The 14,237-nt window shown below is 38.2% G+C and overlaps 1 protein-coding gene across 1 annotated transcript in view; it reads left to right on the top strand.

The window, feature by feature from the left end:
- TPH2 (tryptophan hydroxylase 2) overlaps positions 1 to 10,442 on the top strand; it is a 50,138-nt gene extending 39,696 nt beyond the window's left edge. The window contains exons 9-11 of the mRNA XM_059846907.1: positions 1,542 to 1,637; positions 9,751 to 9,884; positions 10,016 to 10,442. Of these exons, the coding sequence (XP_059702890.1) occupies positions 1,542 to 1,637; positions 9,751 to 9,884; positions 10,016 to 10,190 (405 nt within the window). The 3' untranslated portion in view covers positions 10,191 to 10,442. The remainder of the gene's footprint in view (positions 1 to 1,541; positions 1,638 to 9,750; positions 9,885 to 10,015) is intronic.
- Positions 10,443 to 14,237: the final 3,795 nt, after the last annotated feature.

The following is a 14,237-nucleotide window of genomic DNA, read 5'->3' as shown; positions in this document are numbered from 1 at the left end:
CCTTCCTTTGTGGATATCTCTGCATTTGACTACTGTAATGGAATCAGACTTGAGATGTTTGAAGTCTCTGCCACTGGTTCCTTCTTCTCAGTTGACTGAGCAGGTTTGGATCAGACATGGGGCTCATCAGTTTTTATTGGTTTTTTTAATTATACCCTTCTGCATAGTGCTATGCTGTGTGAATCACTAGCTGTACAGAGACTTTTATGAGGCTAAGCAATTAATAGTTTCTGAATTTCTAAAGATTTGTTGAACTTAAAAGAGCTGTTAATTTGTGGTCTTCTATATTTAATATGAAAGAGTCTGGAAGAGTTGGGAGTTAAGGAGGAAGTGAATGGAAAAAAACCCAACATTGTATTAGGATGTATTCTGAAGTTACTTAAAAAAATTAAAATTATTGGGTAATTCCTTATCCAAAATTCATATCTCCTGCAAAGACATATAAATCTTCTAGGTTCAGTGGAATTATGCTCCTTTGTGCAAAACCTGAAATTGTCAGGTGATGTAACAAGCAGAAACATATATAGGGATATGTGTGAATACATGTGCAATATTTTTGTATAACTTTGAACTCAACTTCCTAAAACCTTCATATGTAGAAATAGTTACTATCTTAATCTCAACTGTTTGATCTAATATCAAAAAAGCGTGTGATGTGTTGTAAAAAAACCAAGTAAAATTCAGTACCATAAGAGCAGAAGTGACTTTAGCATTTAGTGGACAGTAGGCTGTCAGTGCTTCTTATGATCTTCCTAACGTTTAGCTTTGTTAGGTGGGTACAGCAAAGTTAGATACAGTACTGTTATGTTGATTAAACAGATCTCTTTTCACAGCTTGTCATCAGTTTTACGGGTCAGATACATTACCTGATGGAATATAGACCTAAAAAACAATTGTTGTCTTTCAAGTGAATTCATTTGACTGAATATAATTTTCTTTCTGCAATTTAAGAAGCCAAATGCCATATTCGTTCTTATTTATGACAGAATAAAATCTAGTGAAGACTAAGGCTTCAACTCAAGAAAGCTCTTAAGCACATACATATAAGTAAATTAGTTTAACTCAAGACAACTCAAGTATGTTTCAGACTTTGAAGTGATATCAGACTGAGCTTAAAACTGAGTGCTCTGAACTACATCTTATAGATCTTCAGATACTCCTAGACAGTCATACTAACTACCTTGCAGGGTTCTGTTTTGAGGCATCTCATTTCTGGAGGTTTCAAAAACCTCTGTAGGTTACTATCAGCACCTTTGGTACCTAAAAATGATCTTGCTTGTCTGTTCCTAACTGGCCATTCCTATGAGCTGCTTGTGTACCCAGACAAAGAACAAAATCCCAAATGTTTGTGCAAAGCTTCCTTACTGCTGAACATGACATTTAAATTACTTAACAGCAATAATACACATTATCTGAGATTATATTTGAAGTAGGTAATTCTAAAGAAGTGGGACAGGCAAGTGAATGTGGTACTGATTGTTATTGCTGAAGTGCCTGTTTGCAGCTATACTATTTGAACTGAATATCTGTATATTTTACAGTGCTATTTCTTTACGATTGAATTTGGCCTTTGCAAGCAAGAAGGACAACTGCGTGCTTATGGGGCAGGACTTCTGTCTTCTATTGGAGAGTTAAAGGTATGTACCCTTAAAGCATAGTAAAATTTTAATCTTAACAAAAAAAAAAAAGATATAAATATATTGACTTTCAAATAACAGTTAAAATTTTTGAGATAAAAAGCTTGTATTTAAAATACAGTATTGACCTAAAAGCTTTGTTTGAAATATCAGCTGGCACTTGAAGCATGAAATGGACTTGTAAGGCCCAAAGTACCAAAGCAACTATAAACTAAAAAACTGATTTCTGTATGAATTTTCATTTCTTGTCAAAGGAGGCTCAAGGGTTCTAACAGGTAAGAGTGCCTTGGGCTCTAAAAGCTTTGTTTGGATGAGGAGCACGTATTTTTAATATCCACAAAAAAGTGCCAGAAATCAGACATGATTCTGTTCTAAGTAATCCAGTGTACTTGAGTGGATTCATTATTGATATGAAAAGAACAGCATTCATTAAGTCCTGATTCAGTAGACTAATAATTTTTAAAATTAAGGAATGCATATAAACTCACATTAAACTTAAAAGAATAGGGTTCTATGTATTTACAATACATAGAACCCTATTCTTTTAAGGGTGAAAATGTTTAACCTTGCATGGTGTGAGTAGTTGAAGTGGATAATTTATTGCCTCTTTTAATGCCTAGAAAACAGGGAGAATAGGCAAAAGGTATTTTGTCACAGCTGTAGCATTTTGGGATGTAATACATCTCTCAGTTAGCAAGATGGGAGGGAATGGTAAAGAGAGGGAGGAGTACTGTCTTCTGAGACCCAGATGAACTCTTGGTGGCTTTGCAGGTAAACATTTGGACTTAGAAAGCACATACCGAAGAGTATTGAAAATTATTTTGCAGCATATCCGTTGTTTATTTGTGTTTACACATCTTCCCAACCTCCTGGGCTGGCTTTCAGTGAGCTACTTGGCAGTTTAATAGAAGTATCTCAGTCTCTTTTTGCTGTTTTTTTTTACCTGTAACTGTGAATATTCGTGGTGAAGCTCATTAGTAAAACTGCTATACTTCCAGTAGTAAAAAATGTTGAAGAAAATTACCTTCTCTAGTGTTTTTTCTTTGATTGCATTAGAGTTGCTCTCAGTTCTGTGCATACTCCAGCCACAGAAACATTCTGTATCTGTCTGTCAATATTTTAGACCCACAGTGCAATGCTGTTTGAATGAAAAGAGATGAAGATGCCCCATTTGTTTTCCTTTGGCTCAGCAACATTCAGTGCTAAGCCCCAAACTCTGCAGGATTCTGTAAAGAATCAGGCCTTTTATTTAAACTAACAGTTAAGGTTGCTAGGTGATGACCCTGAAAATACCTACCATATCATTTACAAAATCTAAGGGCATAAAAAAGGAGAAATGAATAGTCAAGAACATAATAAATCTTCTACCATCAATGTCATAAACAAATGCATTATTCTTGTCAAGTCTGCATATTTGGTACCACACATTTCTGACCCCAGATCTGGGTTCTTTGCTCAGCAGCAAACTCAGAGTATAAACACAAAAAATAATCCTTCTGAAAAGCAATGTTAAAAGCTAAATAATCTGCACATTAATGGACTATATTGATCTGCTACAGTGTTATGGCCAGATATATATCATAATAATTTTGCAGTAAGTCAATAATATTATATACTTTTCTATTACATTACATATATATTTTGTAGATATGATGCCAGAAGGGACTGCTAGATCATCTGATTTGACCTCTTGAGTATCATAAGATACTAAATTTCACCAGATCTTGCATATACTGATCTTAAGTTAGAAATTTCAGTTCCTGATAAACTAAGCACTTGTATGCTGTGGGAACAGAACAGCACCATACTACAAAACATAGTCTCCATGAAGGGACTGATAAGGTGAAAAATATTCCAAAAGTCTGTGGAAGTGTGCTCCAGGGTAGAAAAGAAGGTAAAAGTTAAGGAAAAAAATTGCGAAAATCTACTAAGTTTTCTGATAAAATGACCATGGGAGAAGCCATTTCTAGACCACAATCCTGGAATGAATGTGCTTCTTGTCAGCAAAATATTATTAGGGAGGTGCTTGGGAAGGACAATGTCTGGGCACCCACGACTTTGGTGCACCTTGCATCAAGTCATTGTCACTCTCTACTGTTTATTGGGAAAGCAATTTCTCTCCTAGCACCTATTGGGAGGGGAAATTTCTTCCTTTACCTGAAGGGAGATCATGATAATAGACTGTTTCTGAGATCCTGATTGCAAATGAAATCCTTATTTATGGCAGCAATTGCTCTGAAAATGATGACAACAGTGCTGGCTATTTCAGTGGTGACTGGGGATGAATAAGAGACCCAGATTGCATGGCCATGACATGTCCCTGTCATGTGCAACACTCGTGCTTCTCACAGATGTCAGAGTGAAGACATCCTTTCAGAAATAACTCCTGCCATGCTTTAGACAGGGTTGCCTGTGGCCCATAGGTGTTCAAATGCTTATGTATTCCTGCCATTAGGAAGGCAGATCTTGAAATGCTGAGTTTTGCTACCTTGAGTTTAGAGTCATAGAATAGTTTAGGTTGGAAAAGTTCTCTAAGATGATCAAGTCCAAGTGTTAACCCAGCACTGCTAAATATGCCATTAGTTTATGCCCTCAAGTGCCATATCCACACATCATTTAAATACCTCCGGGGATGGTAACTCAACCACTTTCCTGGGCAGTCTGCTCCCATGTTAGGCAACCATTTTGGTGAAAAAATATTTCTGGTATCCCATCTAAACCTCCCCTGGCACAACTTGAAGCCATTTCCACTTCTCCTGTCACTTTTCACTTGGGAGAAGAGACCAACCCCCACCTGGCTACAATCTCCTTGTAAGTAACTATAGAGAGTGAAAAGATATCCCCTAAGTTCCCTTTTCTCCAGGCTAAACAAACCCAGTTCCCTCAGCTGTTCCTCATCATTGTGCTCCAGACCCTTCCCCAGCTCCAGTACCCTTCTCTGGACACCCTCCAGAGCCTCAATGTCTTTCTTTGAGTGAGAGGCCCAAAACTGGACAAGGACTTGAGGTATGGCTTCACCAGTGCTGAGGGACAGTCACTGCCCTGGTCCTGCTGGCCACACTGTTGCTGATACAGACCAGGATGCCATTGGCCTTCATGGCCACTTGGGCATGCTGCTGGCTCCTGGTCAGCTGTTGACCAGCACCCTCATGTCCTTTTATGATGTGCCCTTTTCCAGCCACTCTTCACTGCTTGGGGTTGATGGCCCCCAAGTGCAGAACCTGGCACTTGGCTCTGATGAACCTCAACAGCTGGCCTCAGTCCATTGATCCATCCTGTCCAGATCCTCTGCAGAGCCTTCCTGTTCTCCATCAGAACAATGCTCCTGCCCAAATTGGTGTTCTCTGCAAATTTACTGAGGGTGCCCTTGAGACTGCACAGGCATTTTTTATTAATATGCTTTTGTGAGCAAGAAGAAAAGCCTTTCTCCAACTTCTCTCCCTATCAGCTCTCTTTTCAATGCAGCAGTATGCACAGGAAATAAAATGCTGGCCAATTTTATGTATAATTGGTATAAATTTCTGGAAGTAAATGAGTTTTTTTGTAGGGCAGAAATGGCAAGCAGTGTTTGGGCTGTTTGGAGGACTGAATGGCTTGTTCAGTCATCCCTGGTTCTGTATTACACTGCTCCACTTCACAAATCTGGTCAACAGCTCTAGTAACAAATGACTGTAAAAGCTAGAGGAATGTGTGCATCAGCCTATCACTATAGGATTCCCTTGAAATCTTTTTCCCCACTCAGTATTTAGACCTAAAATTTCAGATAATGAAAAATGCATCTCCTTATGTGCATGCTATGAAAGCATCAAGTAAAAAAAATTTAAAAGGACAACAAAATATGGAGAATGAGAAGATTAAAAATGAAGCCTGGGGGGAATAGAATAATACAGTAAGTAGTTATAAAATGTTCTGCCTAATATAGTCAGGTTTACTCTAGCTAACACTATTACACAGTTTGTATTTGGGGCTTAGAGATAAGGTGGAAATAATGTACATTTCAATTATTAAAAGTGTTTCTAAAAAGCAGTTCAAATGTCTTTGGAAACTTTAATCCATTTAATTTGTGTGATGCTCTCTTGAACTCTTTCATTAAAGGAGTCTCCTATCAACTTCAGTTGGCTGTAGTTCAAGTCATACATCCCTGTTGTATGCTTCTATATTGAACAGAGACATAGACTTAAAATCTCTCTCTATAAATTTTTTAAGTCAAGTACAGTATCCAATTGTATTATTTTGTTTTAATGATCATTTAGGAAGTTCCAGCATTAGACTTAATAACCAAAAATATTAAAATGCAAATTTTGACTCTGTTTTCTGAAGAGGATGAAGAAAACAACTCCTGATCCCAGATGCTAATTTTAAGAATCTTTAAATAGAGAGATTTTCCATATTTTTGTAGAATTTCTATAAAATTACACAATTGAACAAAATTTTCTGGTAATACAGGACACTGGCAGATTCACAACACATTTTGTAGATAAGCAGGAAAACATTTAAGAGCAGGTTTTTCAAGACTCTGTGTACTCCCCCTGGGAAAACAAGGTGATAAAATCAGTGCTGGCACTCACACAGCTTCTCACCTGTGTTCCTATTCTGCCCTCCTGTACTTCTCAGACAGTGCAGTATTTATGACTCATATCAAGTTTTCCCCTTGCTAGCTGAAGATTTTGCTTTTTGGGTTTTGTTTCATTTATTTTCTTTTTCAAACCTGAAAAGCTCTGAGTTGCATTATTGCAATCCATTTTTATACTCAAAGGAAGAATTACAAGACCAAACTCTTTTTTCTTGTGTCAGTGATAGTGGTCACTTAGGAAATGATTCACAGTCGTGCAGTGTAAGTGCCTGGTGCCATCTGACATGCCCTAGTATTTCTGACCAGCTACCACTGCAGAAATGTGTAAAAGGCTTCTTTAGATCCTGTGCTGTATCCTCCATTCTCTGTACAACGCATCATAGAGCCTAGGCCTTAGACACCTGTTGTTAGGCACCTGAATCACTCTTTTAACCTTTCATCTGGCAGGGAGTGGAGGCATTTCTTCATTGTTATGCTTATTTTCAGTACAAATGATTGCCTACTTCTTAAGCTGTCTGATACTGCTGCTTTTCCTGAGAATCAGTGATGACTCATTTCAAAGTTTCACTCCAAATTCTTATTTCTTGAACTGAAGAAGACTCACCAACAGTATTACTAGCATTACCAGTACAGTCTGTATGAGTGGGCTGTTAGAGACTGTTATCACAGATCCCCAAGATGGTGAGATGCCCAGTTTTACCAAAAGCTATTTTCCATGAGTGCTAGCCCTAACATCTCATTGGAGGTGGATAACATAGGGGTTTCTCATGGAGAAATACATATTGGGTACTTACTCATTTGAGTTCACTAAAGAACTAAATGTCCAACCAACCCATAAGTGAATAACATGTATTTAAAAAACACAGGCTGGAAGCTGAAAGCTTTTGGACACACCAGACCTTTTTTTTTTTTTTTTTTTGAGATTAGCTACTTCAAAATGTCAAGATTGTCAAGGACCAGCATTTTACAGCACTGTAAAGTTTCTGGTAAATGCTCTGGTCAGCTTTGAGTCAGTGTCTTGACCATTCTAGTCCACATGAGATAGTTTAGGGTCTCTCTGAAGGTTTGTCTGCAGGCTCATTTCAATTGTTGAACTCTGGCATTGCTGGTGTCAGCATATCAACTCAATAGCAGATGTTACAGATGCCAGGCTGTGCAATTTGAAAGCACCATCCAGACTTGCAATGATGGAAACATTGCTTTTTTAGCCATGACAATTCCTGCTTGATCTAAGAGCCAAAAGAACTTGGAGGAGAGACAGGCGTCTCGGGTGGGAATTCACCAGAATGTACACCTTTTGTTTCCAAACTGCAATCCTAAGAATAACTGCTCTGTTGTCACCTAATTTTGAAGGCATGTCTGAATACTTTACCCTCGGATTCCAGGATGCACATGTGCTTCAGTCCTCATGTTCCACTCTCTGCAGAGTTGCTTTGTGAAACAGCAGCTCTGTTCATGTATAACTAAACTGGGATCCAGAATCAGTCATTTCATATGGATTATCTGAGGAGAATAACTAGAAAGGCTTTCTCAGAGGACATCCTCTGTGACAGCATCAGCCTTTCCTTCTCTTTGAACTCTTTGCTTTTATAAAATTAGGGCTCAGTGACTAGAACAGTTGTTCACAATGATGGAGCCACAGGCTGGATGCCTTCTCCATGCTGATAACTTCAGTCCCAAGGAATAGGCCTGGCCCATCAGAGGCCATTAGCAAGTAGAGAAGTTAACAGTGTCCCCCTTTCTGTTGAACCTTTCACAGTATAGGAAAGAATCCATGAGCCAGAAGTAGTCTGTTCCTACAGAATCATGGCCTGTATCATCATTTTCATTCCCTGCAAGCAATCAACCTCACTCAGTCCACTCAGAGTTTTGAAACTTTATGCTTTAGACGTTTGAGCCACCAAGTCTCACCTGGAAGCACAAAGGCACCTTAAGAGGAGATTTTTATCTGTAAATACCCACCCAGGGAATCTGTTATAATTCCAAGTGAAAAAAGGCAAAGTCATTTTGATAGAAGGAGATTAATGCCTTAATTTATAAGCATTCAAGCACATCATAGTTCTGCAAAGAGAAAGTGACAACAGGGATATAGGCAGGGGCCTAATAATGTAAGCCTGTTCCTGCAGTCCTTTTAAAAGAGGATGATGGTTGAGAGACCATTTTTAGTATTTGTTTTCAAACCTGTTTAACTGATGGCTGGCTAGAAACAGCAAACCTTGTGAGAAGGAAAAGATACATGTACTAAAGAAAGTTAATTTCCCAACATTTTAGGATTCCATGCATTAATTTTTCATGTATTTATTTTTGGAGAGAGAGGAGGTGGGAGGAAGAGGCTCTTGTTCCAGTTTTCTGTCCTGCTATTTGGAGACTTCAGGTTGAGAGAGAGTTAGTATGATATTTTCAGAGCCTTTCACAGGGATTTAGGAATGAGCATAAGCAAGAGCAAGGATAAAAGTTGTGGTGAATACCTTAAGGTTAACACTTTACTCCACTATAAAGAATGTCCATGCAGATGGAAAGTAAAGAAATCAGAGGCACCTTTGGACCTCAGGGATCTGCTTCCTCCCTGTCATTTCTTTATGCTCTTCATTCACATCTTCACTCTCTATAGATATCAGGGGAATAAAGGAGGTTGAAAGGTGACCTAAATATGCTCTGCTTTCTTACCTTATACTTCTGTAACATAGGACTGAGAATGAAAATATGTGTGCTCTAGAAGATAAGTTAGATCCAAAAGCCAACCCAAGTATTCAAGTTCAAAGGGGAGTGAGAAAACATTTTCCTGGAAAATGTCTCAGTACCTGATTTTCAGTTCTGAACCTCTCTTTTCTAGTGACTTGTGCAAGTCATATAAGGAGAAAGGCTGATCAGAAATCTCTGCCCTGTGTAGCATTTGTCTTATCTGCCCAATGTCTCTTTTGTACTTATCTATATCTGTTTAGTTATTTTTTCTTTGCAGTACTATGTGAAGCATTATTGCTCAGGTTGTGTGGCAGAAGAGTAATGTATTTCATTGTCTTGCTATACATTGCCATTATTGAATGGGTTTTCAGATATGTAGTTTCACTTTCGCTGTCAGGAAAATACTATATGATTTTAACTTGAAAATGTAAAGTACAGATTACATGAATGGTTTAGTCAGACCCAATTTACCCACCAAGATGAAGATTCTGCTAGTTAAATGAGATTTTGGGGACATATATATTTGGAATTGTATAGATAATTTTTCAAGAATGGTTATTTGATGATTTTTCTTTTTCCATCTGAACATTTACATCTGTATATGTTCATGGCAGGCGCATTTCTAACATCCTCTTTATTATTTTATTATTAAGGGGAAAGACCATCTCCCATAGTAAGAGCTTTTTAAATAACAAATTCTGTTGACTGTTCAAACTGAAAAAACGCTGTCTGTAAAACAAGACAAGCTACCAATTAGTGTGAATCATACAGGACAGCGATATAAAAGCTTTATCTATGAGCAGCTGATACACAGCATTATCAAAATCCATTTAACAGATCCTGTGGTGTATTTTGCAGCATGCTCTCTCTGACAAGGCCAATGTGAAAACATTCGATCCAAAGACAACCTGTTTGCAAGAATGCCTTATCACTACTTTCCAGGAAGTTTACTTTGTTTCAGAGAGTTTTGAAGAGGCCAAAGAAAAGATGAGGTAAATTATTTTCCTTGACAAAAAAATAAAATTTTCTCTTCTTTAGTGGCTGGGAACAAAAAAAAAAAAAAACAAAAAAAACCCCAAAAAACAAACAAACAAAAAAGTTAATTTTCTTTTTTTCCTTTCAGGGAGTTTGCCAAATCAATCAATCGTCCCTTCTCTGTGTACTTCAATCCATATACGCAAAGCATTGAGATTCTGAAGGATACCAGGAGTATAGAAAATGTTGTCCAGGACCTCCGCAGTGATCTAAACACTGTATGTGATGCTTTAAGCAAAATGAACAGATATTTAGGGATTTGATATGTTTGGCACTGTGGTTTGCCATCAGTTGCTCTTTCTGTAGCCAGTTACACGAGATGGCTGATTTATCAGAGCCATCCGTTTTCCCTTTACAGCTTGGCCTGTGGCTTGCATTATTGTGTAGCTCTGTCTAACTGTCATGTGCAGACAAACCAAGGCAATGCTAATTTGTAAATGAAACACGGAATGTGGCAGAATGTAATCATCAATTCTTCAGCACAATGTCATGTACAAGTATACCATTAAAGACTTTCCTGGCAACAGTTTGGTTTCCATAAAATGATTCACTTCAATGTTGAAGAAATGGTGTTGTTGATTTCATTAGGCCTGAGTTTATTTCTTCATTATCCCTTCCCTTCCATAAGAATCCAGAAAAAAAAATTGTTTGCAACATTTTAATTTTCTTTGTAAGAAAACATTATTTCTTTCTCTAGTGGTAAAGACACTCTTTTGTCCATATATCTGTTACAGAACTTAGTGTCTCTTGTGACTGAACAATACAATTTATGTCCCAGTAGCTATCAGAGATCTGGAAGGATAAGTATTGGTACTAAAAGGTCTGTGAAGACTATACATAATGAGAACCCACAACTGACAAATGTTCAATGTGGCTGAGCAATTGCAACACACTAAAAAACCAAAAACCTCTGAGAGCTCATGTAGGAAGGTAGTTGTAGTTCACATGTGTTACCTGTGACATTCCTGAGTGTGCTTCTTCTGAGGTTGCTATCTGGAAATAAGAGATGAAGCACTTGTTTTAATTTCACTGTTACATGCAAATCCAAAGTCCTTCTACATCCTTGTATGCCTTCTTCATTCCCTTGTGTCTTGAACTTAACTCCTCTTGTGTTTCAGGCATAGTTTGCCTTTCCTCATTATTCCACATTCAACCTTGACTTGGCCAAGCTTGACTGGGTCTACACTGTGCCAGTATCAGAACATATAAAAGGGTGAATATGGAAGTTGTTATTTAATTATGGCTGAGATGATTTTCAGTTACTAGAGTATTTGTGGAGTGATTAAATCATAGGAACACCCAAGCTGCCTTGCTTGTATCTGATGGATGCAGGTAATGCCTGACTTAATAAACTCTAAGCTGGCAAGCTCTGACAGAAGTACAAGCTCTGTCTGGGGAGTACAGTGCAGAAATATTTGAGCTGGCTCTTATCTGGAAGTAATAATTATGCATGTCTTTCCTTTATCTGGGTTATTCTATTTCCTATTAGCCAAGATAATGGAGAGTTGGCTATATTGTGTGGACCCTTCTTAATGGAAACCACATGGCTTATGCAGATCATGTCAATAAGGGTGAAAGTGTCACAGCTTGTCTACATATATGGAAAATAGGTAACCATTGAAGCTGCTCTCCCAGCTGAAAGAGTCGTGCAGAGACTCTTAAATATTGCTAGCAATTTCAGCATTAAAAAGGCACCACTTGATAGTACCAGCATATCCTTAAATAAGAGGCAATCTATAAGGATAATTTTCACAGGGATGTCTGCCACCTCCTCAGAGATAACTGTGAGATAACAGAAAAGGCTTTTTTCTGTGGATAGTCCCTGCTGCATTCTAATGCTGCTGTTAATAGGGTGTGGAAAAATCTACTTTTAGATTCAACTGTGACTCCGTTGGTATAAATGAAGAGCTGTTGAGTTATACCATGGGGATCAGCATGCCAGAGGAGTTTTTAACCTCCCAACATTAGTGCTGACTGTTAGCTAGCACTTACCACAGAGGAACTGCTGGCAACCTTAGCAGGAAACTTTCTCCCTCTTTCTTTCCATGGAATCAGATGAACCCCCTTGTAGCCCTTTCTGGAGAAAACGGACTGTACTGAGATTTGCTTTAACCAGTCTGAAAAAATCATTGTGCAAGAAATAGTAGCTCTTACTTAGTTCAAGAACTGGCAAGGTATTGTTGCTTGCTTAAGTAAAATAAAGCCACAATAAGCAACAAAAATTTAAAGCTTGCAAAGTTACCAAGCTTTTCCCTTGAATCAGAATTATGCAGGAAAACTTTAAATACTTATAATATCTGGATTTATATTTGACTTTTCTGAATAGCTTAAAATAAGAGTTCCATAGCAGTAAAACAATAGAAGCATATCTTTGTTTTGTTTTGTGCTGTTAGCAAGTAAATCTCATTATGGATTAGGGAGAAACCCTTGAAATCCAATAGTCATTCTAGGACTAATGATGGCTAGGAAACTGTCTACAGTGAAGATATAATGTCAATGACACAGAACATTGTCAAAGGATAATGGGCTCCCACTGCTAGATATATGCTTAATCCAATGATTTTATTTCTATTATACAACATGATTAAAAATAAATTAACTATAATGGGCTAAGGAATAATAGTGATTTAGAGAGACAATCACTCATTGTTCTTACATAGCAAAGCTGCTATCTTACAGGCTGCAGAGCAAACTGGCTTTGGGCTTCAGCCAGTCAGGAGCCAGGACTGGGAAGGAATGCTTTAAAAAGTGCACTGTTGCACTTTTATGAATCACACGGTTTCAGCTTAGCTGAAATTCTTCTCTGTGGTTTTTATTAGCAAATTAAGATCAGCCATGCAGCAATCTCCTTGGATGACAAGCTCATTTACGCATAATGAGGGAATTATTGACAGTTATCAAATTACACTAACATTTTATTTGGAATAGGCCATATTTATGTATGGTACTTGTTTAGCTTTAGGGAGCTGGACTCTGGAAATTGGACTTCTGGCTTAGTCTCATTTATTTCCTGTGTAATTCTGAACTGATGCTTTATGGGTCTGAGATATATGCACTTGCTTTGCCTACACGGACTAAATGGGCCCGAGCTTAATGAATGTAAACCGTTGCAGAGTTTACTACCATGCAAAGCCTAAAATGAAAAACAACACTCTGAGACATGACAGCAAATACAAATACCAAGTTTCATTTGCAAACCAAGACATGGTTCATGCATTTCATTTAATTTGCTCAGTAGAGGGTGTGGAATGAAGAAGGTGTTAACATAATATATTGCGTTTTCCCTTTCCACTCTTCAAGACCTGTTGGGAATCCTGTTTTGAGTTTGGCCCTAAAATGCACTTTTATGAAATAAGGTGTCTTTTCCTTTCCTCTGGTTAGGATGTCCTAATGTGATGGAAAAATTCCAGAAATTTATTGTACTGTAATATGTACTTAGTGATGCGCTGTAATGGATTACAGAAAAAAATTTCACGTCTTTGAAAGGACAGCCTGGCTCAGAGAGCTAAGGATGCTGAAGGCTTTCACCTACAGGCTGCTGGTACAAATCCAGTCCAGTCAGCAGTTACTGAAAGCTATCACCAGCCAGCAGCAGATTGGCTTTTGTGTGATCAACTAGGAGGCTGTGATTGCATAGTTTGGAGTAGAGGAGACTGAGGGGAGATGCTATAACCTTTTTCAAACACATAGAAATAGCTGAAAAATGGAAGGGAGAAACTGTTCTCCAGCTTCAAGAACTAATGGACTTAAATTGTAGGAAAGGAGCATTCAGTTATGTAACCGTGAAATGTGGGGGACATTTCCTGGGGAGACTGCAGAACCTCCATTATTTTTCAAGAGAACAGTTTAGGCTACTGTCTCTCAGGAGAGAGATTGGCACAGTCAGTCCCATCTTGAGACCAGAGGAGAGGCCATACAATGTCTTGAAGTCCCAGCCTGGAAAAGGCTTCAGACAGCTTAGAAGAGCAGTAATGGCCAACAGCCACCCTTGTGGAGTATTTCTATGTCAATACACTTTTGCCTCCTCCTTCAGTCTCTGACCAGCACCAAAGAGTGGTTCTTCATCTTTCCGTCTTTCCTTAGGGAATGAATAGGATCCATGGTCTGACTATAGCCCTATATATGCTGACTGTGGTGCTCTATTTCAAGTTCATCAGCCATTTGGGAGAGCTCTGTGTGTGACTCACCTGCTGGTTACAGCTGCCAGAGGCAGAAAACCGAGTGAGCAACCAGCATTTGTAGTTTTTACAAACAAGGTTTAAAGCTGCTCAACTTCATAAGCAAAATAGAATTTTGTATTTCATTCTGTC

This window comes from Haemorhous mexicanus, chromosome 5, assembly GCF_027477595.1.
Source record: "Haemorhous mexicanus isolate bHaeMex1 chromosome 5, bHaeMex1.pri, whole genome shotgun sequence".
Classification (NCBI taxonomy): domain Eukaryota; kingdom Metazoa; phylum Chordata; class Aves; order Passeriformes; family Fringillidae; genus Haemorhous; species Haemorhous mexicanus.
The sequence above is the reverse complement of the archived record's forward strand: the minus strand, read 5'-3'. Positions and strand labels throughout refer to the sequence as shown.